The sequence below is a fragment of the Pleurodeles waltl genome, chromosome 7, assembly GCF_031143425.1.
Source record: "Pleurodeles waltl isolate 20211129_DDA chromosome 7, aPleWal1.hap1.20221129, whole genome shotgun sequence".
In the NCBI taxonomy this organism is placed as follows: Eukaryota; Metazoa; Chordata; class Amphibia; order Caudata; family Salamandridae; genus Pleurodeles; species Pleurodeles waltl.
This window is the reverse complement of record NC_090446.1, coordinates 1,192,924,161-1,192,950,005: the sequence shown is the minus strand read 5'-3', so window position 1 is coordinate 1,192,950,005 and position 25,845 is coordinate 1,192,924,161. Positions and strand designations below refer to the sequence as shown.

Genomic DNA, 25,845 nt, shown 5'->3' with positions numbered 1-25,845 from the left:
TTATTGCCTGTATGACGTCAGACGGCGTCGCGTGGGCTAGAGTGACGTCCTCGTCGACGTGCAGAGACTAGTGAGAAGATTTCCGTCGAATGCTGGCGCCATGGGAGTATTTATCAGGTGAGGAATCCACAGGTAGCTAATGTATCCACCAGAAAAGTCGTTACCGAAGGTAAGTAACTCGTTCTTTCGGCTCCTTCAAGAATGTTCTGGCACTTCCAGAATGTTATGGCCTTTCCAGAATGTTGTTTTTACCTCCCAATTTGCACCGGATGTTAACCTGTTATTCCACCCTTCTTCACCTTCACAGCCCCCACTGGATCTCCCCCAGTTTACAAGGCTGGCCCATAGCAAGCCTGTTCCTTGGCATCTGAGAAATGTGACCACATTCCTGCACCACTGGATACGATCCCCGGAGAGCACAAATTCTGGGACTCCTGACATTATCAGCCTGTATGCAAACCTGCAATCTAATTTTAAAAACAACTTTGCCGTTTTAACCTGATCTGAGCAGAACTGAAATTAGAGGAAGGGGGTGCCATTTTAATTGCTTGTAAATCTCTGTAGTCCGCACAGGAGCAATACTCTCCATCTTGTGTGGGGATGAAAAAAGCTGTGCCCCAGCCAGGGAGAATGGGAAGAAAAGAACAAAGGTCCTGGAAGTGATATGGTGAATAAACTAATGCCAGCGGAAGCCAGACAGCCAAGAAATGAGCAGGAAACATGGTTCAGATTCTGGCACTTTTGATCCTGTCATAGAGATGCTGTGTTTTTGTGATTTACAGCGTTGTTTATGACGTGGTCATCGGTAGGTACCCAGACTGGAGAAGTTGCTACACCTTTTTCCTCGACTGTAGGCCTTTCTCTGCTGAATCAGGACACATGGAAAGCATATTCTGGTCCTGCCATCAAATTATGCTGCCAACCCAAAGTCATCTTATCAGTAGATTGAATTACATTGGAATCACTGGGTGCAAAAGACAGGTGTTTGGAGTTTACCTTTTCAAAGAGTCTGACATCTGAAAAAGTTGACAAAGTTACACTAAACATTAAACGTTAAAAAATGAAACCAGATAGCAACAGCATGTCATTTCCTATTCATATTGAGAGTGAGCTGAAGTTCATCTGTTGGCGTGAATCGTTAGATTCACGGGGAGGTCAGCTGGAACAATAGCTCTTTCTGACTGTGCTTAAGTGGAATGTTTCCTCCAGCTGCATATCAGACCTTCAAATGTCAAACATCTGAAGCATGTGGCTTGCCACGTGCAGTCTTCTCTGATTAAACTGCCTTTGAAGGGCCATCGCAAGGTCGACCATTTCCTTACCACTGGTGACTATGGTATGTGGATCAGGGTTTAAGTGATATATATCCATCTTACACCTCCTAAACTAACGTAATTAGCTAATGTAAAATTGCAAACCCTATCACAGAGTATAATACAGTTTTATGAGCAACTCTGAGAATAGAGCTGCCTGAAATCATCGAAAAATACAAGGAGACTCCTTATTTAAGTGTTGATTGCTATTAAGTATCTTACCATCTGAAGTGTATCTTCACAGTGCACCTTCGCAGCTGAACAGTCCCCATATTTCTTCAGAGGGATGTGTTTTACTCAAATGAGTATGTCACAATCTGCGAATGCTGTGCATAACTCTGAAAAACATATGTATAGCGCTCAAGTGATCTGTAGAGGTGGCGGGTAAGTGTGTGCACAAGGGAGCTTTAGAGGACTGTGATGAGCAATGCACCTTATCTATGCCTCTTTCTTAATATTATGGGTTCTCTTGGCCCTTGGTAGTGCTGCAGGCCCAGTACCTTCCCTGTGGGTGGTTCTTCCTCCATCCTCCATGAGCCAACATGCAAGGCCTCATGAGGGAGAGATCACATAAGCAAGTGAGCACTGAGGGATAGCTTGAATGTAGCCAGCATAACATGAAACTGTCATCTGCTTCAGTGCTAGGGACTGTAGGAGAAAGGTGTTCTGCGCGGGACAAGTCCGTGCATGAATGCCAAGAAACCCCCAATCCATACAGTACCTACAAGGATGCAGAAGCTCTCTTCACTCCTCTTTTCTTCCACTTAGTTGGTACTTTTCCTGTTGTGTCAGTAAAACATCTGCAGTTGCTTCGTAGCGCCAGTTTAACTGAGATGATGAAGCGAAGGGTGGTTTGTTATAAATTTACGGAAGCAGTCACTGGATGATACAGAAAGGGTGCGGCCCTTGTGGGGTCACTTGCTTCTTGAGTGAATAACCCAGGGTAGAGTGTTAAACGCAAGACCAATGATGAGTGTAGTAGGAGAAATTACAAGACCAAAATAAGCAAAAAAGTTCTAATAACAAAACGGATTATTTCTAATACCCACAACAAACTAAGGGCCTGATTTAGAACTTGGTGGATGGAATACTCCGTCACAAACGGATATCCTATCTCAGTGCTTAATTTGTAAATAAAAAGGTGCAGGTGCCCAAAGCCCTCTTCTTAAACACGCGGCTGCTGCAATTAAATGTGTGAACATGGAATACTGAGGCAGCCTAATCCTGAAGCCATCTTGGGCCTCTTAATTCCATATAAAGCTACTCGCTGCCCCTCAGCTCACTCTTGCAGCTTTCTACTTTCTCCCTTTGTGACGCTTTTTCATGTTTCCCTTCCTCTGTCTTTCCCATATGTTTTTTGCTCGCAGCAAATGCTTGAGGGAGAAGAATAAGCCCCGGCCCTCAAAAATAAGTGCCGGTGCTCAGCACCGGAAACAACAAGCACAAATTAAGCACTGTCCTATCTGCCTTATTACGTTCCCTATAGGATAAAATGGGTCTGTAATATGGCGGATGGGATATCTGTTATGTTTGTGACAGAGTATTCCCCTCCGCCAAGTTCTAAATCAGGCCCTAAGGTAATGTGTGGGGTGATATGTAAGTTGCGAATAATGGCAGAGCTAACAATATATAAAAATATACTTTCACCCATGCTATAGGAGAGGATGTATCTGAAACAGCACCCCAATAGAGTTAGTCAAACAGTCTTCATTCCTACTTGACTACTTGTAAGGTGGGGACTGCACCCCGCACATTAAGTCATAGCTTCGGAATAAGCACCAAAGACTTCAAGGAAGCAGGTAGTTTGTGAAACATTAGACCATTTGACAGTAAGCTAAGTGCCCCCAGGCTCACATGCGTTCCTATGCAGCCACAATTCTTGAGCTGCTCCAAATTGTGCACACCCACAGTTGAACCAGGATTCTTCTTGTCCGAGCACCCTATCAAAGGCCAGACTGTGTGCCTGTGATGCGCAGGGTGAGATGAGGCCGTGTTGAAACGGGATCCTAGAAGTGCCGGTGTCAGAGTACCTGTTCCGTATTGGGAAGTGCAAGTGCTTTTCCTTGCCAATCACACACATGCCGAGGAATGGCAGTACACTCCCTTTCAAAGTAAAGCATTGCAGCTACCCAGTACCCGAGAGTTCCCGCCCACCTCATGCCGTGAGATGGATGAGCGTGTGAAGACTGTGGGATACCTGAGCGGAGGAACAGCCATGGGAGGAGGGCGCGAGCTTGATTTCTGTACACTGCAGTGGAGGAAAGCGTGGTGGAGTGCGGGTGGGATGAGAGATCTCTCCGGGGCATGACTACAGGAAGGAACCTTGAAGAAAAATAAAATGCATGCGCTATTTTGGGAAACGCCTGCAGCTCAGTCCCTTGGAAGCTCTGCAGGAGTTCCTGCGCTGCTTACTCAAAGCTGGCCTGTGCACTGGATAGGCAGCTATTTAAAACCCAATGACCGGAGTAAGTGTTGCGCTACATTACTATGTTCCAGTTGTAGAAATCCGAGTCCCGCATTTCATTCACTTCTAAGCCAGTTCAAAACAGCTTCCAGTATTTAGGCTGCGGTCTGGTCATTTTAGATAAATCACTTACGTTAAACCTTTGCGTGGAAGTTTACAATGGGTCTTTTAAAGTGCGTGCCCTAAAGATAATAAATAATGGAATTGGTCTTCTTTATTCCAGCGCTGTTACTTTCTCTGCTCCTGTAATGCATTACCTAGCCCATCCGCGGCTTCCCTCCCTGGAGTCTATATTTTTAAAATGCCACAGAAATAATGACCCTCCCCCTGTAGCTATGAAAGATAGGGGTCAGTTGTCAATGTCAATTACCAAACATTCTTTACCATAGTAAGGGAGCTTGGGGCCAGATGTATCAAAGGGTTTTACCCATTCTATGTCTATGGGAAAATGTGTTGGTACATATGGCCCGTAGTGCCCCAAGGCAGGCAGGACCCACTGGCAGTCCACCGAAGGGCTCTAGTGTCAAGAGATGGGTTTCTGTGTGACTTCAGCAGTTGTGCACACACCTCCTGATCAAATTCATTGCACCATCAGCTTAATACAAAATCCAAACCAACCACTTTGTGGGCAGTCAGCAGTCACCTGATCCTTGAGGTCTAGATCAGAGGATTTGCTCTAATTTGTTTGTTACCACCACACATAGAGGAATTGGTCAAATGACCTAGCCAGCTGATTAGTCTTATGCAATAAACTTAGTATGCTGAAATATGGTATGTATTGCCAGCTATACGTAGCATACACACATGCAAGCAAACACCTCTGCTGCTAAATTGAGCCATATTATTGCCTGTTTTTTAGAGAACTTAGAATCATCTTAATGCAGATAATGAAAACTATGTAAACAAATATTGACAAAACCAGTAGGTCTCTTCTTTTGGACCTACTGGCTTTAACAGTGTTTTTTGGTGATACTGAAAAGTCAAGAAAATAGCACAATATAGAAAACTGAAAAAAGGGAAAACAGAGGGAAAAGAAATGTGCATGCTGCCTTGTAAGCACAGGAAAATACAGGTCAAACGAACACTGACACAACCCACAAAATTGGTAGTGGGAAACAAAGAGAGTAACATAAACTAAATAGCTGGTGAATAAACCACTAGGGAAACAGAACAATGGAATTAAGGAAACTCGATCTAAAGAAGCAGAACCAAATAAGCACGAACCAAAAGACACATCTAGAAGGACACAATTAGTGAGACACAAGGTTAAAAAGATGGACGCCCAGACATATGCACAAGCACACTTCCCAGAAAATCTACATGAACTCTCAACAGAGCATCCAGTAAGATGCCAAAACAGTTGTGCTTTGCAAATATCCCATAGAAATGCAGAATATTGGAAAAGCTGATACAGGAAAGGAGTGAAGAATTACTGCAGTAATCTGGGGTTTTCAATCAGGATGTGGGATTTATTGTCTGAACCACCCTTAGCTGACTGATTTCTGAACTATTCTCTGCAAACATTTTTGTCGATTTTCTAGATTAAATGGGTATGGAGAAAAACCAAAAAGAGCAGTTGTCTTGCAATGCTTGTAATTCCAAAATATGCACAAAACTCCTGTTTCCAACTTAGTCAAAATCAGAATAGCACTCAAAATGAGGACCTAAGTTGGGTACAGACACTTCCTTTAGTCTAAAGACATCACTTCATTACAAACCTATTCAGGCTATGATCTATGATGGAAACCACCAACACGCTTTGGAAAGTCATTCATAAGCTACCAAAAGTGCTAGGTGTACTTGTTTTTCCCTCCCACCCCACCTCTTGTCCAAGTTGTTTCTTTCTTCCCACTCCAATCCCCTGTTGTCTGTGTTGCTTCTTCCCTCCCACCCTCGCATTCTCTGACTTGCTTCTGCCCTCCTACCCTTGCATTATCTGAGTGGCTTCTTGCCTCCCATCCTCCAGTTGTCCGAGTTGATTCTTCTCTCCCACCCTCCTGTTGCCAGAATTGCTTTTTCCCCCTCCCATCCCCACGCTGCTATTGTCCCCATTGCCTCTTCCCTCCTACACCCACCCTCCCCTTTTCCCCGTGGCCTCCTCCCTCCCATGCTGTTGTCTGTGTTGACCCCTCTCCACAATAAGAAAAAAAATCTGCTCTGATTCATCCAGTGCCAGCCACATCATAGCACTTTTTGGGGGGTTCCCGTTCTTGTGTTGTAGCACTTTTTTATTGATAAGTTTTAGCCACACTGCTCTACAACATGGCTAAAAGACACTAGCTCTCACATAGGTCAGACCTGTTGGCTTTGCCAGTGTTTTTTGTAATTTTATATATTGCAGACATCTTCCGTGGGTATCCAAGTGATTTACAAGAGTACAGTTCGCAAATATTCTTTGCATGGGTACTTTGAAATGCTGAATAGTAAAACGCACAGACAGACATTTAGGAATGAGGGGGTGGCAAAGCGTGTAGTCCATGTGTCTTTCAAAGAAAAGATCTTTGAGTTCCTTTTTAAAGGTGGCGTGGCATGGGGTCATACGTAGGGTCGGAGCTCCAAATTCTTGAGATGCTTCCTAAGAATGATTGTTTAATACGTGACTCTCGTTTGAAGGTAGAGGGCTCCAGGAGTGAGGCTTAAGGGTGCCAACATTTTCAATTTTTCAGTTCGATACGTAGGCGAGGAGGAATGCAGCGCTTTTTGTGACCGGAACCAAATGCTAGGCGTACAGCTTCATGAACACGGGGAAGAGAGAACACACAATATCTGCTGTGTAGTCACACCATGTTGCATGATCAAGTGCACACCTACACACACACCGCCAAACTGAAAGTACATACCAGGCTTTGCCAATACACTTGTGACACAGCGCCCTGTCTCAACTGACTGTAAACACTGCAGCATCATGATCAAGCCTGCTGGAAAGACTCCGCAATGCTGGAGTAATTGTGCTACAATAAAGGGAGACCGCGGAGAAGTGGCCACATATTCGAAGTTGGCTTGAGAAAAGAACTTAAGTAGGTTGTGCCACAGAGTAGATGGAAAGCTTTGCTTTGTATCGAAAATTTCTGAGTGTCATTTCTGCTCTTACATGAATGAATGAATCAATCAATCAGTCATGATTTATAGAGCACAACTAATCGCCAGCGAGGGTATCCAGATGCTGAGAACAAAGCTGCTAATCAATTAAGTATTGGCTTCTTTCCAGTATTAAATCCTGCAAGGATGTTCAGTTTTTTTAACACAAAAAATATAACTAACATAATTTGTGTTTTGTTCTTAATAATTTGTTTCTCATTTGCATAAACCATTGAGTAACTCTATACAAAGATTAAAAGACACAATTTTTAATCAAAGATGCATAAAAGAGAAACGTTCAATCGACATCCAACAATAAATAAGTGCAGGAGCTGAAAGGTTTTCTTGGGGGCACATGGCTGGCATTGCAGAAGCCTGGGGTTGACAAACACCAAGGCTGCCTAGTCTAAATTTCACCTCATTTGACTTTATTCTTCTACCGTCCTACACTTCCTGTCTTTTACCTTGCTCTTCCAGGTTCTTTTTTATCCCTGTTTTTGTTACTCTTTTCCTAACTTTTCCTTCTTTCTTTCTCCCTTTATCTCTCTTGTTCTGGGTCAAAGTGCGATGATGAATAATGGAGCCTGCTTTCCATAATGCCCTTCACCTGCAAGCACCGGCACAAATTAAGCAATCCTCAGTCACATCAAGATCTGTGTTACCATATTGTTACCAAACCGTGGTATGCACATAATCACATGTCCATAGTGTCATGGCATAGGGGAGTATTGCCCATAGCAAATATTGAATCACTGTCAAACAATGAGTCCCCATTTTTCAGTTATACAATTTTTGCTTAAATTGTTTACTGGGATACCTGCGATGTTGTAGTTGTTTAACTCAAAACAAAATATTCAAGGCATAAAGACTTCCCATGTGTCTCTTACTTTTTCAGGGTATTTGTATTTGTGGACCAAGATCTCATCCCTGAAGCTATCTCCGATGCTTTGCTCCATGAGACCCAGGCAGCTAAGATGAACCAAACTCCCAGAACATGCATGTGCTACGTGATCACGCACACCATGCAAGCCGCTCTGGGGCCGCACTGTGACGTCCAAGCCCTTCAGGCGGTACTGCAGGTAAGGAGGAGCAGGAACTCAGTTTTAGCACTCACTGCATGCTTTTTGGTAAACACATACATTGTTACTTTGTGCTTTAGGTTCTGAGAAGTTTCCTGGTTTCGTATTTCATCACCTCTGTGGTCTGAAGTCACTTTTCGGAAGTCTGTTTTTTCATTTATATATTTTCGGTGTTTTATTAAATTCCAGGCTGTGGCCTTTCAGCCACTTTGGAGCGCAGTGAGATAAATTTGAATTTGATGTGGTGGATATAGAGTCCCTTCATGATCATTAGTAAGACGTAGATCATCAGCTGCCTCACTGATGGACATGAATTCAGCAGGTAATATACTGATTGTAGTGGATGGCAAAGGTATTGGAGGATGATTTATAGTTTGACAGATAGTGTACTCCTTCGCAAATACAACAGAATACCCTGTCTGAAACACTCACGGCCCACCTGCCCTATTTAGGGTCTGGAGGACTGCCAGCTTTCCATCTACAGAGCACACGTTGGCTCCGTCGATGGAAAGCATCCTCCCACAGCATGACCGAGTAGGGGCCAAGGGAGGTAGGGCATTACACCACCCACCTTATTTAGAGTGGGCAGCATGATGTTCATTATTTTCCTGTCCGTCAGCCCCACATAAAATCAGCGGGTGAGGGACAGAATAAAACAAATGTGACACCCCCCCCCATGCCCAGTGAAAAAAATTCCCTGGGTGGTGGGGGGCATCATTTTTTGTTTTTCAATAACACAAGTTTGGGAGAATGTTTTTGAAAAATAAAAAGGTTGATAAAGTTTGGCAGACTGTTTCAGTACTGATGGCGGCCACCCACAAAACGTTTTGTACCTCAACAGGAACCGCCATGACAGAGGTTTCTGTCAATAAACAGAGATAATCGCTGGGCGGATCGTAGTTCATCAGGGTGGCATTATTAATGCCTTCCGCCACCCTGATGGCTAGTGTACTCTCCGCTGGGCTCTAGATATGGACCACAGTCATGAGGTTTTGGAGTGTGGACTGTATGATTTTTGTATGGGATAGACTACTTGTTTTGTATATTGCTGGAGTTGTGGCATTCTGTGGTATTTATTTGATGTATTTTGGAGCGAGGAGTTCAGCCAAAAGCATGTCCATTTCTGTCCAGCAGTTTCGTGAAGAGTAGGTATTTTGGTTGCATTTTCAAGACAGGAGGTAGAGAGTTCCACAACTATGTGTCCTGTATTCTAGGTCACTTCTGAAGCTCTTGGTTTGCATATCCTGGGCACCTTAAATTATTAGAGATTACTTGTACCACGGTTTTTGCTGGGTTTTTCTTTTTATTCTGGTGCTCTGTTCCGCAGTGCTTTGTGAAGAGCTCATGACATTATGACTTTCATCTTTACTGCCATTCGGAACTTTACAGCACTTTTGGGCCAGTTCAATATGTTTTTTTCCGATTATGTGCCATTTTTGCTGAAGGGCTGTGTAGACCATGGTCCACTTGAGTGTCTGTTTGTATGAGTTGTAAAATCTTGTGAAGCAGCAATGGTTGGAAATTGGTGCCTTTGCCACAGCGTAAATTGGAGGTGCAAATGGTAGTTTGATGTAGAACATTTCTCTCCCTATTTGGTTTAGAGTCAGGCCTTCTCAGTGTGCTGGAGGGAATGCCACTGACCTGTTTTTTTCCCCGTACCCTGAGAACCAAGGCCAAGATAATCGTTGTAAGGATTATTGGCTTGGCCTCCAACATGTATCTTCAAACAGAAGTGGATTTGAGTGTCAGTAGCCCACATATGGAATTGTTCAATTAGCTGAGGCAGTGAACACTATAGCTTATATGCTGAAAGGTAGAAATTATGATAATGATCCTTTGTGTACCTTGTATGTGGCTTTCTTAATAGATCTAGTACAAAGGTCTCCAACCTCTTCCTTACTTCGAATTACTTATGTTCAACGAAAATCATTCCAAGATTCTAAAATTATAAGTAGTATAATAGTAACCACAACAGACAGGATTACATTAGTGGCCACCCCAAGCAAGATTACCAGCAGTGATCACCTCAGTGCATCAGGAAGGACTGCCAGCTGTAATATAAATAATCCTTTATCACTTTGGAATGCCTTTGCATGAGTATCACATACCAGCTGTAGGTGCAATGACCATGATACCATTGTAACTGTGTTTGTAATAAGTCTTAATCATGACATACAATTTGATGATGAGATGTCACCATTACATATATTTTAGAAATTCACCCATTTTCCCAAAACATTAGGTCATGAGTTCTGGAAATACAGGGAGTGCAGAATTATTAGGCAAATGAGTATTTTGACCACATCATCCTCTTTATGCATGTTGTCTTACTCCAAGCTGTATAGGCTCGAAAGCCTACTACCAATTAAGCATATTAGGTGATGTGCATCTCTGTAATGAGAAGGGGTGTGGTCTAATGACATCAACACCCTATATCAGGTGTGCATAATTATTAGGCAACTTCCTTTCCTTTGGCAACATGGGTCAAAAGAAGGACTTGACAGGCTCAGAAAAGTCAAAAATAGTGAGATATCTTGCAGAGGGATGCAGCACTCTTAAAATTGCAAAGCTTCTGAAGCGTGATCATCGAACAATCAAGCGTTTCATTCAAAATAGTCAACAGGGTCGCAAGAAGCGTGTGGAAAAACCAAGGCGCAAAATAACTGCCCATGAACTGAGAAAAGTCAAGCGTGCAGCTGCCACGATGCCACTTGCCACCAGTTTGGCCATATTTCAGAGCTGCAACATCACTGGAGTGCCCAAAAGCACAAGGTGTGCAATACTCAGAGACATGGCCAAGGTAAGAAAGGCTGAAAGACGATCACCACTGAACAAGACACACAAGCTGAAACGTCAAGACTGGGCCAATAAATATCTCAAGACTGATTTTTCTAAGGTTTTATGGACTGATGAAATGAGAGTGAGTCTTGATGGGCCAGATGGATGGGCCCGTGGCTGGATTGGTAAAGGGCAGAGAGCTCCAGTCCGACTCAGAAGCCAGCAAGGTGGAGGTGGAGTACTGGTTTGGGCTGGTATCATCAAAGATGAGCTTGTGCGGCCTTTTCGGGTTGAGGATGGAGTCAAGCTCAACTCCCAGTCCTACTGCCAGTTCCTGGAAGACACCTTCTTCAAGCAGTGGTACAGGAAGAAGTCTGCATCCTTCAAGAAAAACATGATTTTCATGCAGGACAATGCTCCATCACACGCGTCCAAGTACTCCACAGCGTGGCTGGCAAGAAAGGGTATAAAAGAAGGAAATCTAATGACATGGCCTCCTTGTTCACCTGATCTGAACCCCATTGAGAACCTGTGGTCCATCATCAAATGTGAGATTTACAAGGAGGGAAAACAGTACACCTCTCTGAACAGTGTCTGGGAGGCTGTGGTTGCTGCTGCACGCAATGTTGATGGTGAACAGATCAAAACACTGACAGAATCCATGGATGGCAGGCTTTTGAGTGTCCTTGCAAAGAAAGGTGGCTATATTGGTCACTGATTTGTTTTTGTTTTGTTTTTGAATGTCAGAAATGTATATTTGTGAATGTTGAGATGTTATATTGGTTTCATTGGTAATAATAAATAATTGAAATGGGTATATATTTTTTTTTGTTAAGTTGCCTAATAATTATGCACAGTAATAGTCACCTGCACACACAGATATCCCCCTAACATAGCTAAAACTAAAAACAAACTAAAAACTACTTCCAAAAATATTCAGCTTTGATATTAATGAGTTTTTTGGGTTCATTGAGAACATGGTTGTTGTTCAATAATAAAATTAATCCTCAAAAATACAACTTGCCTAATAATTCTGCACTCCCTGTATACACATTTTAGTGTCTAATACACACTTTTCAATTTTGGATGCATATATTAATTCAACCAAGCAAACGCCTCTAATTTAGTAGGCTGGGCTGCTTCAAGAGAGCGACTTAGAGGCAGCTGGAGAGCTAACAGTAGCTCACTAGGGACACTTTGGTAAAGTCCATATGAAACAGAGCAGGTTGATGATTTCAAACTCTGTTTGTCTGTGACCTGATATTGTTGTGGGTTTTCCTTAGTGCCTAGGTTGGGCACCCTTTTTTTTTCTTAGCATTAGGCCCTTGGACTGTGCCTTTTGCACATAAACACATTTTTATTAATTTCATATCTTTTTTAGCACAGCCAGGTTTTAGCTCGCTGTTTTTATATTTTGATTGGCTATTTCGTTCTGAGAAACATAGTTCTTCACTTTGCACATTTTATCAGCCCTTTGTACGCATTTCACTTTGTGCTCTGATCAAGGCTGTCATGTTCAGTACATGATATTCTAACTCATATTGCCACTCCAGGAGCTCAGGAGTCACTCCCTAATTCCTAGACATATTATCACATCAGGCCTGTTATTAGAAAACTGCAGGGTTTATTATATAACCACCACATAGGCCAAATAGGGGGCAGAGGTAATTCCAGTCATGGCCATCCTGCGATGTACATCATTCCATTGACAACTTTGCTGATCCTGGTGCTGACTGTACAGCTAGCAAAGCTAATTGCCGCCCATTCAACAGGCAGATCCTTGCCAACCTTCTCAGGTATGGGGTCAGTGTCCCTCCCTTAGACCTGGATAGGCAGCAGGGCTACCACCACTTTGTTCTCAGATTTTAGACATCGGGTGAAGGTAGGAATCTTTAGGCTTTTAGGATCATACAAAGATGGTGGGGTTGTTTATTCTGTTCTCTTCACACTAATGATCACTGTTTTATGTTTCTTCTGCCTAATTTTTGTAATCCATGCTTTTTATAATGAGATAAAATTGCTTCAGTAAATGCATTGAAATCCATTTTACATCTCTTGTTCTGCCTTGATATGTGTGAGTCTCTGAATAACCGAGGGAAAGGGGTATGATCTGTTCACCACAACTTCCCTGTGGAGTCAGGGTGTCATGTTTAGGTTGCCACAAATCACCTTTCCTTTCCAAGGTCGGGTGAGACACTTCAGGCTAGCCAGGAGTTTAGACCACAGCTTCCAGATGGTGTTGGACTGACTCAGTTACTCATTCTCAGTAGTGCTGCCCCCCGAAGCACAGTCTTATTACCCAAATAGGAATCACACTACAGTAGAAAGTGGTAGATTCAGAGTAGGGCCTCACTCGGCCTCTTCAACAAAGCATCATGACACAGTCTAAAATGCTATGAATAGATGCAGAAAACTGGAACTGCCTCCCATATGCTGGCTTGTACCTCCTCACTTTTTATAGTACAGCCCAGTCCTGTTGTTTGAAAGCCTTGCGCATTTTGGAAAACTAAGGACACAGTTATTTGGCCACCTGAGTTGCATTTGTGCACAGTAAAATAATTATTCACATGTGTGTATTCATGTTTGTGATTCTTAAAATGTGAATTCGCCCTATAGCGCTAGAGATGTTGCTAATGTTAAGGCTTATTCTAAAAGTGCAATTCTGGGTCACATTATTTCTGAAGTCTAATGATTTTTTTTATTAGGAATATAGTCATAACCAATGAAACAATGTACATTTGAAACAATTTTATTAAGAGATGTGTTTATTAATGCAGTTTAAATGTGCCACATTTTTTGCAGATACCATTTTCTTAATATGGATGCTGTCTTGGTGTTCTGCTCATCTTGCTCCTTTTCATTACCCTTCCGAATCAACTTTCCCCTGTGTGTATTCTCTCCCCACAGTCTTTGCGGGGCACATTACACTGTGTCACATCTGGTTATTTACCCTAGAGAGTATATTTTGTGAATGAAACTTTCTTTGGGTATTGATTGTAATATTCTGAGGACACTCATACTGGAAGTTCGACGGAGGCCTGCTAGTATACACTAGAATATAAGTCTTTGTCTGAAATGGGTTAATGTTATTATTTTGTAGTGACAATTTCTATTCTTATTTGCTCAATATGTGTTATTGCTAGTCATGCCATGTTGAATTTGCAGTTTTTTGCTTAGTACCTGTTCATAACATGTGTATAAAAAATCATTGGTTTTGGGGGTTAACCAGGTGATTTCCCTTTTCTACCATGGTCTCTGACTTTTGCACTTATGATTTTTTTAGTTTTTTATTAGGACTTAAAAAATATTGATTTGAGAATGTGCTCTGTATCTGGACCTTAATGGCATATATATTGCATTTCTCTGTAATGCCTATTTTGACATTTTTGTAGTAAAACTCTTTAGTTTTCCCATGATCTAGAACTCAGTTGTTGAATGGTCGAGTCACTGTTTTATTACTCTGCTAATTTGTGTGGCCAGATGTTGAGAAGGGTGGTGACTCTTAATCGTAAAATCAAATGGGCAGGAACCGAGCTGCTGGAAGTAAAATTTTGGAGCCCAATAAAATATTAGTGTGCAGTAAAATATTGGGGTTCAACTCCCACAAAAATATAGCATAATTATATATGGTTTGTATGGCACAATGTCAAGTAACTAAGGGCCAGGTATACAGATGTGCACATTCCTAGCTTATGCAGCTACAAAGTGGCTTTCCGGTATGTACTATACCCATTTTGTGAGTCGGAAAAGCCTATGTGACTCACAGAATGGGTTTAATGACCCATACCGAATAATAAATAGAAAGGGCCATGAAAGGGAAGAGGGGCGAATATGCAGAGGTCCAGAAGACCACTGAATGCTCCCCCTGAAGATTTCACAAACAGGTTTTCTAAAGCAGTACCACAGATTCGATTAAGCAACATAGGCTGCTCTAAAAAAAAAACTAAAAAAAACAAGCTGCTTTAAGAAAAAAACGTTCCGGTTTGGAAATGCAAATACAGCTATGATGGTGATACGCTGTTTTTTTGTAGGCCACCATCCTTGTGTTTTTAGCCAGTAATGGGAAGGGCGAAAAAAGATGCCTGCCTAGTAATCATTAGGTGAATCATTCAATGACCACCTGAAACTGGAGATTTGTGCGCAGTTTACAACCACTTTTTACGACCTATGTCTTAATGCATCTGGCCCAAAAATATCATCCTGCAATATAAATGTACCCAGAATATTCACTACCATAATATTATGAAGGTAAATAAATATGGATTTACTATTCTTAACTCCACCTCTGCCCACCTTGCTGATATAACTTTTGAGAGTGATTGAATCTTCTTGGGGTGACAGAGACTGTAAAACTTGATGCACACTTATGAACTTGCACATTTGTGGTTATTGGCAAACATTTTCCAGATTGTTTCCCACCATAAAAATTGATGCAAATTTACTTCTGTCATGAGAAGGAATGAATGTTTCCAAAATGAACAAAATTGGTGTTGATGTTGAGGAATGGTGTATTATATAAAAAATAAAAAACATATAAAGTAATCGTGGCAAGATAATATACTTATTGTAAGTTTTCAAAAGCTACTGGTGTAGAGCTGGAAAATGTTACATTTAACTGAAATTTGCCACGCTGTGATGGAAAAAAGGGCACCAGTGTTGTTGGACTTTTTAGTTTATGCAGGGTCATCCCCAATCTTTTTGCCTCCTGCCTCCTATTTTGTCTGATCTGTTGCTGTTGGTTTTTGAACTCTGAACACTTTACCACTGCTAACCAGTGCTAAAGTGTATATGCTCTCTGTGTAAATTGGATTGTTGATTGGTTTATACATGATTGGCATATTTGATTTATTAGTAAGTCCCTAGTAAAGTGTACTAGAGGTGCCAGGGCCTGTAAATCAAATGCTACTAGTGGGCCTGCAGCACTGGTTGTGCCACCCACATGAGTAGCTCTGTAATCATGTCTCAGACCTGCAACTGCAGTGTCTGTGTGTGCAGTTTTAACTGTCAATTCGACTTGGCAAGTGTACCCACTTGCCAGGCATAAACCTTCCCTTTTCTTGCATGTCAGACACCCCTAAGGTAGGCCCTAGGTAGCCCCAAGGGCAGGGTGCAGTGTATGGTTAAGGTGGGACATATAGTAATGTGGTTTATATGTCCTGACAGTGAAATGTTGCTAAATTCGTTTTTCACTGTTGCAAGGCTTGTCCCTCTCATAGGTTAACATGGGGGCTACCCTTAAATCTGATTAAAGTGTAGATTCCCTTTGGGGGCGGATGGGCATGTGGAGCTTGGGGTCTCTGAGCTCACAATTTAAAATTACATCTTTTAGTAAAGATGATTTTAAGAATGTGTGTTTGAAAATGCCACTTTTAGAAATTGGGCATTTTCTTGCGTGTACCATTTCTGTGACTCTGCCTGTTTGTGGATTCCCTGTCTGGGTCAGTTTAACAGTTGGGCTGGTTGCACCTCACACTAGACAGTGACACAAAGGGAGCTGGGGTGTAGCCTGCATATCCTGATGAGCCAATTGTGCTAGGAGTGAGGGGAGGAGTGGTCACTCACACCTGAAAGGGCTGTGCCTGCCCTCACACAATGCAGGTACATTTTCACGCTAGCAGCACTAGTGTGTTAACGACTCTTTTTGCATTTTTATTGATAACTTGACTTGTGTATTGTGGATTTTTGTCGTTTTGGTCTTGTTTAGTTTAGCTAAATATTTCCTATTTTTCTAAACTGGTGTTTTGTCATTTTGTAGTGTTTTCATTAAGTTACTGTGTGTGCTGGTACAAATACTTTACACCTAGCTCTCTGAAGTTAAGCCTACTGCTCTGCCAAGCTACTAAGGGGGCAAGCAGGGGTTAGCTGAGGGTGATTCTCTTTTACCCTGACTAACGTGAGGTCCTTGCTTGAACAGGGGGTAACCTGACTGTCAACCAAAGACCCCATTTCTAACAAGTGTATTATAATATGTAAATCTAGGATGAAATTACACTCAATACGGGCTGTGCCAAGTTTCTGAACATGTTACAGCCAAGTCTAGCTTCAAATGGCAAGATGTTAGAAATGTTGTTGGAATGATATGAATGATCGGCACTTGAAGAGTACCACAATTCCCAGGAATCCCTCTGTGACGCGTGCAAATGACGTCACAGACAGAAATGGATGCCTCTTAGGGGAAGCGACAGCGAAGGAGCGGGGAGTTAAAATCCCCCGCTTCTGGAAACTGTGAACAGTAGTGACAGCACTATGAAGGGGCCCTACCCAGGCGTTAAGAATGGAGGACCCTCTTTGATGAAGTAAGCCGGAGGCGGGGATGCCTGGTCAGTGAGCACTTGTGGCATGGCAGCAACAACGGAATGTTGAGAATCAGAGTCCCATCAGCATACGTTTTTTTCCTGTGTTGTGGAGAACCAGTTTCTTGGCTCAGGTGTAATGTGTCTGGTTGTGTGATACTATACAACTGCGAGAATCCAGAGACAACGTGACAATGTGAACTGACAAGTATTTCAGATCAGTATCACCGGCACCACAATATGGCAATATGAATATACAATGCGATATTTGTGTGACAAATGAGAATAGAGATACTATATAATCGTGACAAGGAGGAAACACAATTTCAGCCAAGTCGGTGCTTACTTTAAGCTAAAATATGGCAATATGAGCTTGACAGGATGGGGGCCCCAGGGGTGCATGAGCAATACAAGCGAGAACATAAAATTGAAGTACACCCTGAGATAAGGTAATAGAACAGTGGGTGTGCACAATATCCTTCAGAAAAGCCTTCTTGAAATCTACCTATATGATTTCCCTTTTAGTACCCCTAACCTGTTCTAAATATGCGAGCAGGGGTTGACACTAAGTACCTGTTGCTCTGTCTTGTTTTATACATTATGACCAACAGTTTGTGACAATAAGTGGGCCTCGATCCTCTAGTGACTTATGAGGCTTTGCCCTGACAATTGCAGTGTAATAAACACTGTATATAAAGTTTTAAATTATTACTGTGTATTTAACCTGTTTGTCTTGACACTACTTTGAATTTGTGAATGATCACAGTTTTATACACAGAGTGCATTGTGCAGTGTTACACGATTTTTGGTGTTTTTCGGTTCCACTGGAAGTGTTTTTATCCAAAATTAAGGATTGTGGAGTATAATCTTAAACAATAGAATTTGATTTTTCCTTCTGTTTATGCATGACCTGAGGAGATGCCTAGAGGACCAGGTAGGTATTAGTCTTACCTAGTTGCATGTATGAGAACACGACAGCTAACAGACAGTAGGAAACTAGATTTAAACTTTTTCTCTGAAGGCCACAAGACTTCCTGGAGAAAATACTTTCCCAAGTAAGTACTTGTAAAGAGGCCGAAACATGTCGGCATTTGCATAAGGTAGTGATTATGGTGTAGCGATTCATTGAGATCATTGTTACACCACGGTCTTGTTTTTAACCTTACTCTGTGCCATCACCAACAAAGTATTATTTTTAGACAGATACAAAGGTATTTTAATTATCTTCTATAACCCTGGTTCTCACTGACCGGAACAAGAATTATTCTGATCTCCCTGTCCCAATAGGGGCAGGTTCTCCTATGGGGCCACAGTTGACACCGCCAAGCCAGTATCCTCTTGGATTGGAGGGTATTAATAGCCAATGATGAAGCTTGCCATTATTAAGTGGGTAAGGCCTTTCCATCCATAAAAGAATATCCTTTGATGAGGACAGTTAAACGCAAGGCTGATAAATTATTGGTGACATTAACCTTAGAAATATGAACCCACTTCACTGTGTGATTTATTAAACATTGGTTCAGAGTTAGTGGAATAGTAGGAATACTCCTCTCTCTCTATAGAGTATGTATGTGTCTTTTGGGCCCATTATTTGTTGACATGAAACAGAAGCAGGTTTGTTTTTCCTGTCCAGTGTGTTGTGTCACGCGCTGCTTTTGTCTGCTGCATACACGGACTACTGCTTTGATGCAATAAGACTAATAATAGTACCTCTCTCTCTGACAGCATCAGCCTGCAGATGTGCTTGAGCAGTGTTTCCAGGATGTGGTGGCGGCGGTGGAGCTCACTTTAGCTGAAGTAAACGCAGATCGCAGCAGGCATGCTGAAAGACTGGCCAATATCTACAGCACTATAATAAAACCTTCGCCACAAGGTGCAGTATCCTCCGCAAAGCATTCACTTAATTAGTCATACCAGTAGCCATGGGCATGTTTGAAATATAAGTCGTCCTGACCGTCTCTGATATCAATGCTGAGACATACGTCAAAGGGCACAGTGCAGCAGCAGCTACACAAGTGGTGTTAGCATTCACAGCAAGAAGACCTGTTGAATGCAAACTGCATTCTGTTTGAAAAAGCACACTAATAAATCACATCACAATCCCATTTCTACAGGCAGTTTACCCCTAATTCAGAATACTCTTCATGAATTTGATGGAATGACCTGGTTTTCTGTTTTGGATTTAGTGTGCAGTTAGTTCAGATGCACCAGATCCTGACTTGACTGTTGGTTTCAAATAGCAACAACTCACTTGCATGTAAAGTTTTCAGACTGTTAATCAAAATGGTTTACCTCACATCAACACTGACGCTGTCCATCTGACACACAATTCCTCTCTTCCAGTTATCCTGCTGGATAGCGTGATAGCATGATGGGTAGTTGGAGATGTTTCAAGGCATCCAAATTCATTTAGTTTCTGAGAGAAATGATGAATCTCCCCCCCCACCTAGGTAAGTGTCAGAACGTCTTGGTGGATTCTCTTGGCTTCATGTCAATAAAAGTCCTGTAAGCAGAGGCTCCAGAATGGTGCTATTCTTCCCTTGGACTGGTTCTTAAAAGAAGCCAACAGTCAGTTCCTGCTCCATGGAAGGCCACTTACGGAATATTTGGTCACTGGGTGGAACATTCCTGTTCATTATGTTTACCTTTCATACTCATTACTTCTATTCTTGCCGAGATTGATTTGCATTCTGATGGGCTGGGCCACAACTGCACCAAGCAGTAACACCTTTATTTTTGAATTTTTGAATTATTCTCTTCTACTGCACTCTTCATTTCCACTGGACCATTTGATGCATGGGAAAGACCAGAATCTATGCTACAACATGGGCGGTCTGGATGGCTGTGCCTCACTCCTGAGACCAGCTTAGTTGTAATGACTGAGCTATTCCAATGTGATCATATAAGTTTGTTGCCTTTCCAGAAGGTTGGCTTTGAATGGGAGGTGACCCCTGTTATGGTGTGAATACAAAGTCAAGATCCCCATCTCCTATAACAGTGTTTCTGGATGTCCCACCTTTCTGTTCTAATAGTCATTAAGGTAGCCCCAAATGATAGAGTGCTGGAAGTTTGACTGGGTCATTCACAAAGCAGATGATGGATATCATGTTGCCTATCACTCTTCAATGGGTGGTTGAGATAATTCTAAAGGAATGACGAGTTATAATAGACTTGGCTGTGCTCCCACGCCCTACCGGTTTGTTTGCTAAATGAAATACAGTTGATTTTCGGAAAAATCTTTTTCGATGCATTGAAATTTCAGGTAATGTATTCATTACATAATTGGTGCAATGTATATTTTTGAGCTCTAATCTGTGATTTGTGTATATTTGTGTGTATATATGTAGTATCAGGGTAAATGTAAGGTGTCTACATCACACTGTCATTGGGGATGCATAAATTTGGAGGTCCAGTGGGAGGTTACTTCAGTGGGTTTTCCCAAGAGGAAAAACACTATTGCAAGGTAACCCAAGTGGATTAGAAGGATGGAAAGGAAGTAACCAGACTGGCATGTGGTCGGAGATGACCAGGAGAAGGTACAATGGAGCTAGGGACCCATGAATGGATTTTAAGTCTGGGGAGGAATTTATTGAGAAATGTGTCCATCAGTAGGATGGGGTCGGGGATAGATATGAAGGATAAAGTGGTTGGTAACACTTTGGACTTTGTCAGATGCCAAACATAGATGTGAAAACCCAGAAGAAGACTGTCCCAAAGTGTCAGAAAATCATACAATTATTTTGTTCTTGCAGCATAAAGGAACTATGTAAGCATGTGAGGAAAGGTGCATAATTGGCAACATTGAACCTCATTTTATGTCAGACTCCATGATATTTGTGAACTACCCATGGTCACCGCACGCTGCATTGGACCACATGTGAAGTTAGACAGTGTTCATGGTAGCCTCCATTGTTGTTCATAGTTAACAGCCACATTTTATCATTGTATTAATGTTTAATCTACTGGTCGTTTACATACAGGTGGAACGTTACCCAGAGGCCTGTCAAATGTCCCACTACCCAATCTGGATATTAACTTTCTACCGTGGGAAAAGGATGACCAGTTACGTAAGTATTGATATCTAACATTGTATTCCCGACTTTATAATTTTAAAGCACAAACTGAAATGACTCGATATCAGTGGTGGCTGGTGGCAGTCGGAAGTAATGGGGCGTACAATTTGGAGATGAGTGTTACTTAACAAAGTAAGCAAGTCCAAGCAACATAGGAGTGTTGAGTGTGCACTGCGGGGGCTTTCCCACAATTACAATTTTGAATAAATTGTAGCAAAGTATGCATTTAAAGCATATTTTAGAAAGCAAGAAGGTTTATATAGCAATTGTGAGCATATGGTCTTCCGACACCCCCACACACATTTTCCATCCCACTTAATGCCCTGGTTGGTACAGCAATTGCCAAATATGGAGTATTTTTAGGCTGTATGTCATAATCAATATGTAACTCTGAATGCCTAGGCCAATTACTCCTGATACAACTTTATCTAAACCTTATTGTATGTGGAATTACAAGTAGTTCTTGATGATATACTACCACTTGCCCCAAATTCAGTCTTTTTGTTCTATAGCTGTTCAGGGTCGCTTAACTGATTGAAATCGGTACATGTACAGTCAACAAGTTAATTTTTGTCAACAAGTAAATTTTTGTCTATATCCATACCTAACTAAAACCCAAACACACCTTTCTATAGAGGTAGTGAGGGACCACACACCTATATTCAGTGGTATTTGACCATGGCCATGAAGCATACCTGCCGCAAAAATGTATATATCGAAAATGGGCCCCCCAACAGCAGAGTGCGGGACTGACCCACTACTGCAACTCTGGTGGAAACTGGGCCACAGCAGGCTGTGTAACATGAGAAAAGAGAGCCTGCTGTGCTCCACAACTGACAGCACTACAGTCAAGTGAGACCAGTGTGTGTGTGTGTAGGAGGCTGGCCTGGCTTGTAGTGGGTACCAGAGGTACTTACACCTTGTGCCGGGTCCAGTTATCCCTTATTAGTGTAGAAGAGGTGTTTTTAGCAGCTTAGACTGATAGAAGGTAGCTATGGCAAAGCAGCTTAGGCTGAACTAGGAGACATGTAAAGCTCCTACTATACCACTGGTGTCATATGCACAATATCATAAGAAAACACAATACACAGGATTACTAAAAATAAAGGTACTTTATTTTTATGACAATATGCCAAAAGTATATCAGTGAGTACCCTCAGTATGAGGAAAAAATATACACAAGATATATGTACACAAACCAAAATTAGGTAAGTAATAGCAAGAAAAGTAATGCAAGCGGTGTAGAATTACAGTAGATTGCAATAGGAGCACATAGGTATAGGGGCAACACAAACCATATACTCCAAAAGTGGAATGCGAACCACGAATGGACCCCAAACCTATGTGAGCTTGTAGAGGGTCGCTGGGACTGTAAGAAAACAGTGAGGGTTAGAAAAATAGCCCAACACAAGACCCTGAAAAGTATACTCCCCCCAGAGAGCACAGAAGTCGTGATAGGGGGATTCTGCAGGAAGAACAAACACCAGCAATGCAACAACAGTGGATTTCCGGACCTGAGTACCTGTAAGACAAGGGGACCAAGTCCAATCGTCGCGACAGTGTCAAGAGTGGGCAGGAGCCCAGGAAATGCCAGCTGAGGGTGCAAGGAAGCTGCCACCGGATAGAAGAAACTTGGAATTCTGCAAGAAAGAAGAGAGCTAGGGACTTCTCCTTTGGAAGACGGATGTCTCACGTCGCGATGAAGCTTGCAGAGGTGTTCCCACACAGAAAGACCGCAAACAAGCCTTGCTAGCTGCAAGGGTCACGGTAGAGGTTTTTGGGTGCTGCTGTGGCCCAGGAGGGACCAGGATGTCGCCACTTGGAGGAGGAGACAGAGGGGGCGCCCAGCACCTCAGGGAGCCATAACAGAAGCAGGCAGCACCCGCAGTAGTACCTGAACAGACACTTGGAAGAAGAGTGAACCAGAGTCCACGCGAAGTCACAAAAGGGAGTCCCACGACGCCGGAGGACAACTCGGAAGGTTGTGCACTGCAGGAAGGAGTGTCGGGGACCCAGGCTTGGCTGTGCACAAAGGAAATCCTGGAAGAGTGCACAGGAGCTGGAGCAGCTGCAAATCACGCGGTACCAAGCAATGCTAGCGTGGGGAGGCAAGGACTTATCTCCACCAAACTTGAACTGAAGAGTCACTGGACTGTGTGAGTCACTTGGACATAGTTGCTGAGTTCCAGGGACCACGCTCGTCAGGATGAGAGGGGACCCAAAGGACCAGTGATGCAGTCTTTTGGTGCCTGCATTAGCAGGGAGAAGATTCCGTCGACCCACAGGAGATTTCTTCAGAGCTCCTGGTGCAGGGAGGAGGCAGGCTACCCCCAGAGCATGCACTACCTGGAAACAGTCGAGAAAGCCGGCAGGATGAGGCGATACAAGGTTTCTAGTAGTCGTCTTGCTACTTTGTTGCGGTTTTGCAAGAGTCCTGAGCAGTCAGCGGTCGATCCTTTGGCAGAAGGTGGAAAGGGAAATGCAGAGGAACTCTGAGCTCTTGCATTCGTTATCTAAAGAATTCCCCAAAGCAGAGACCCTAAATAGCCAGAAAAGGAGGTTTGGCTACCTAGGAAGGAGGATTGGCTACCAAGAAAGGTAAGAGCCTATCAGAAGGAGCCTCTGACGTCACCTGCTGGCACTGGCCACTCAGAGCAGTCCAGTGTGCCCCTAACACCTCTGTTTCCAAGATGGTAGAGGTCTGGGACACACTGGAGGAGCTCTGGGCACCTCCCCTGGGAGGTGCAGGTCAGGGGAGTGGTCACTCCCCTTTCCTTTGTCCAGTTTCGCGCCATAGCAGGGCTGGGGGATCTCTGAACCGGTGTAGACTGGCTTATGCAGAGATGGGCACCATCTGTGCCCATCAAAGCATTTCCAGAGGCTGGGGGAGGCTACTCCTCCCCAGCCCTCACACCTATTTCCAAAGGGAGAGGGTGTTACACCCTCTCTCAGAGGAAGTCCTTTGTTCTGCCTTGCTGAGCCAGGGCTGCCTGGACCCCAGGAGGGCAGAAACCTTTCTGAGGGGTTGGCAGCAGCAGCAGCTGCAGTGGAGACCACGGAAAGGCAGTTTGGCAGTACCCGTGTTCTGTGCTAGAGACCCGGGGGATCATGGAATTGTCACCCTAATACCAGAATGGTAGAGACGTTTCAAGAGTGATATTAAGAAGCAAATGCAAAAGTATTTGAATGTGGATCCACGTTTCTGTCTATTCAGAATGGCTTGCAATTGGCCCAACTGCTTTTAAAAGGTACTGGTTAGGAAATCCTAAATGGCAAAATAGAAGGCAACAGCAAAGTGAGATAATTCAGCTTGCTGGGTTAACTGTTTGAGATCATTGTAAACTATATGTTTGCTCTCCATGGGAACTTCTCCGGACTCACTACCACGTGCTCTTTCTGGGCCTGGATGTATATTGGTCAAGGAGCAGAGACCACTGCTTTCATCTCCATTCCCCTCATGCACAGTGCAGTCACAGGCGCTGTGCATGAGGGGAAAAAGCAGTGCCATTGCATCACATGACCAATCACTGTGTGGCTTTAAAAAAAAAAAAACAATCCATACAGTGATTGGTCATGTGTGTCCCACCCGTGGCCTTGAACACGTGGGCCAGCCGAGGACAGGCTAGCTTGCCCAGAACTAATCCAGACTATGCTCTCATACTTTTCATAATTGAAGCTGCATGAGAGCAAAGCATGAATTGGTTCAATCAGATGAACCCAGCACTCCCAAGGAGACCAGAGGCGCTGTCCTATGCTTCCGATGGCACTTTAACAGAGCGCTAGTTCTAGGCCTGAAGTGCGCATGTCTGGTTGGCTATAGTCAGAGACCTGTCCAGCCTGACATGCGCATTAGAGACTTCAGCTTATGCTGCCTGTTGGGGCTCCCAGTCACTGGAACTGGCCTTCCCACCACACCAGAGTATGAAGCAAGCATCCAGGGGGGCTGGACCCAGTCCACCTTAAACAAGACAGAAGAGTAAGGCTTCATTTTTAAATTATGCACAGACATGGCGCCTCACTCTGGGGAGGGTCTAGTCCCTTATGCCCCAGAGGAGCAAACGCCCCCTGCTTAATATATACTCTGCAAACGTTTTTCTACAAGAGTCATGTTGCTGGGCAGTAAAAAGGGGTCCATGGATACAATACGAACAAAAGGAAGTGAAGGAGAAGAAAATACAGCACAGCAGCAAAGTCACCAAGAGGATAGAATTGAAACATTCTCCTCCCTCTTTAAGGGCTCAGTAAGTTTTGCTTTCAATGTGAGCCTAATCCACTGACTTAAAAAAAACCTGTACTGGCACCATGGTAACTGCTGTCCAGCGTGGCACCTCTGACCCAGAAAAAAAAGAGAGCGAGAGAGATATGGATGGATAGGTAGTTTTGAGCGAGTGCGTCAAAGTGCAGTTGTATTTGCTTCGGTCCATTTTATAACCTTCCCTATCAAAGGGCACGTGGAGTTAGAATAGCAAATGCACACTTCATTATGGTTAGTGGCCGGTCTACATAATTATAGGTATGTCATGTTGTTTGTGTATGTGTTTGCATTACTTAGTGGTGGTTGCCACTGGGTAGTTATAGTTAGCACCATAGCAAAAGCATTTTTAGGTTTGCTTATAACTTTGGCACCATTCAATGCATCTTCACCAACTTTGCAACAAAAATAACATCTCATCCACTTCAGCTCCTTCCAGGAAAGTTTTGGGGTGATCCACCAAGTGCGGGCCAAGAAAAGGGGGCCCAAAACACATTTTTCCCATTCGTTTTTCC

The 25,845-nt window shown here is 43.1% G+C and overlaps 1 protein-coding gene across 3 annotated transcripts in view; it reads left to right on the top strand.

The window, feature by feature from the left end:
* PIK3R6 (phosphoinositide-3-kinase regulatory subunit 6) overlaps window positions 1–25,845 on the top strand; it is a 365,583-nt gene that overhangs the window by 223,707 nt on the left and 116,031 nt on the right. For all 3 annotated transcript variants that reach the window (XM_069200309.1, XM_069200310.1, XM_069200311.1), the window contains 3 exons: window positions 7,751–7,934; window positions 18,731–18,878; window positions 20,986–21,072. In XM_069200309.1, coding sequence (XP_069056410.1) covers window positions 7,751–7,934; window positions 18,731–18,878; window positions 20,986–21,072 — 419 coding nt within the window. The remainder of the gene's footprint in view (window positions 1–7,750; window positions 7,935–18,730; window positions 18,879–20,985; window positions 21,073–25,845) is intronic.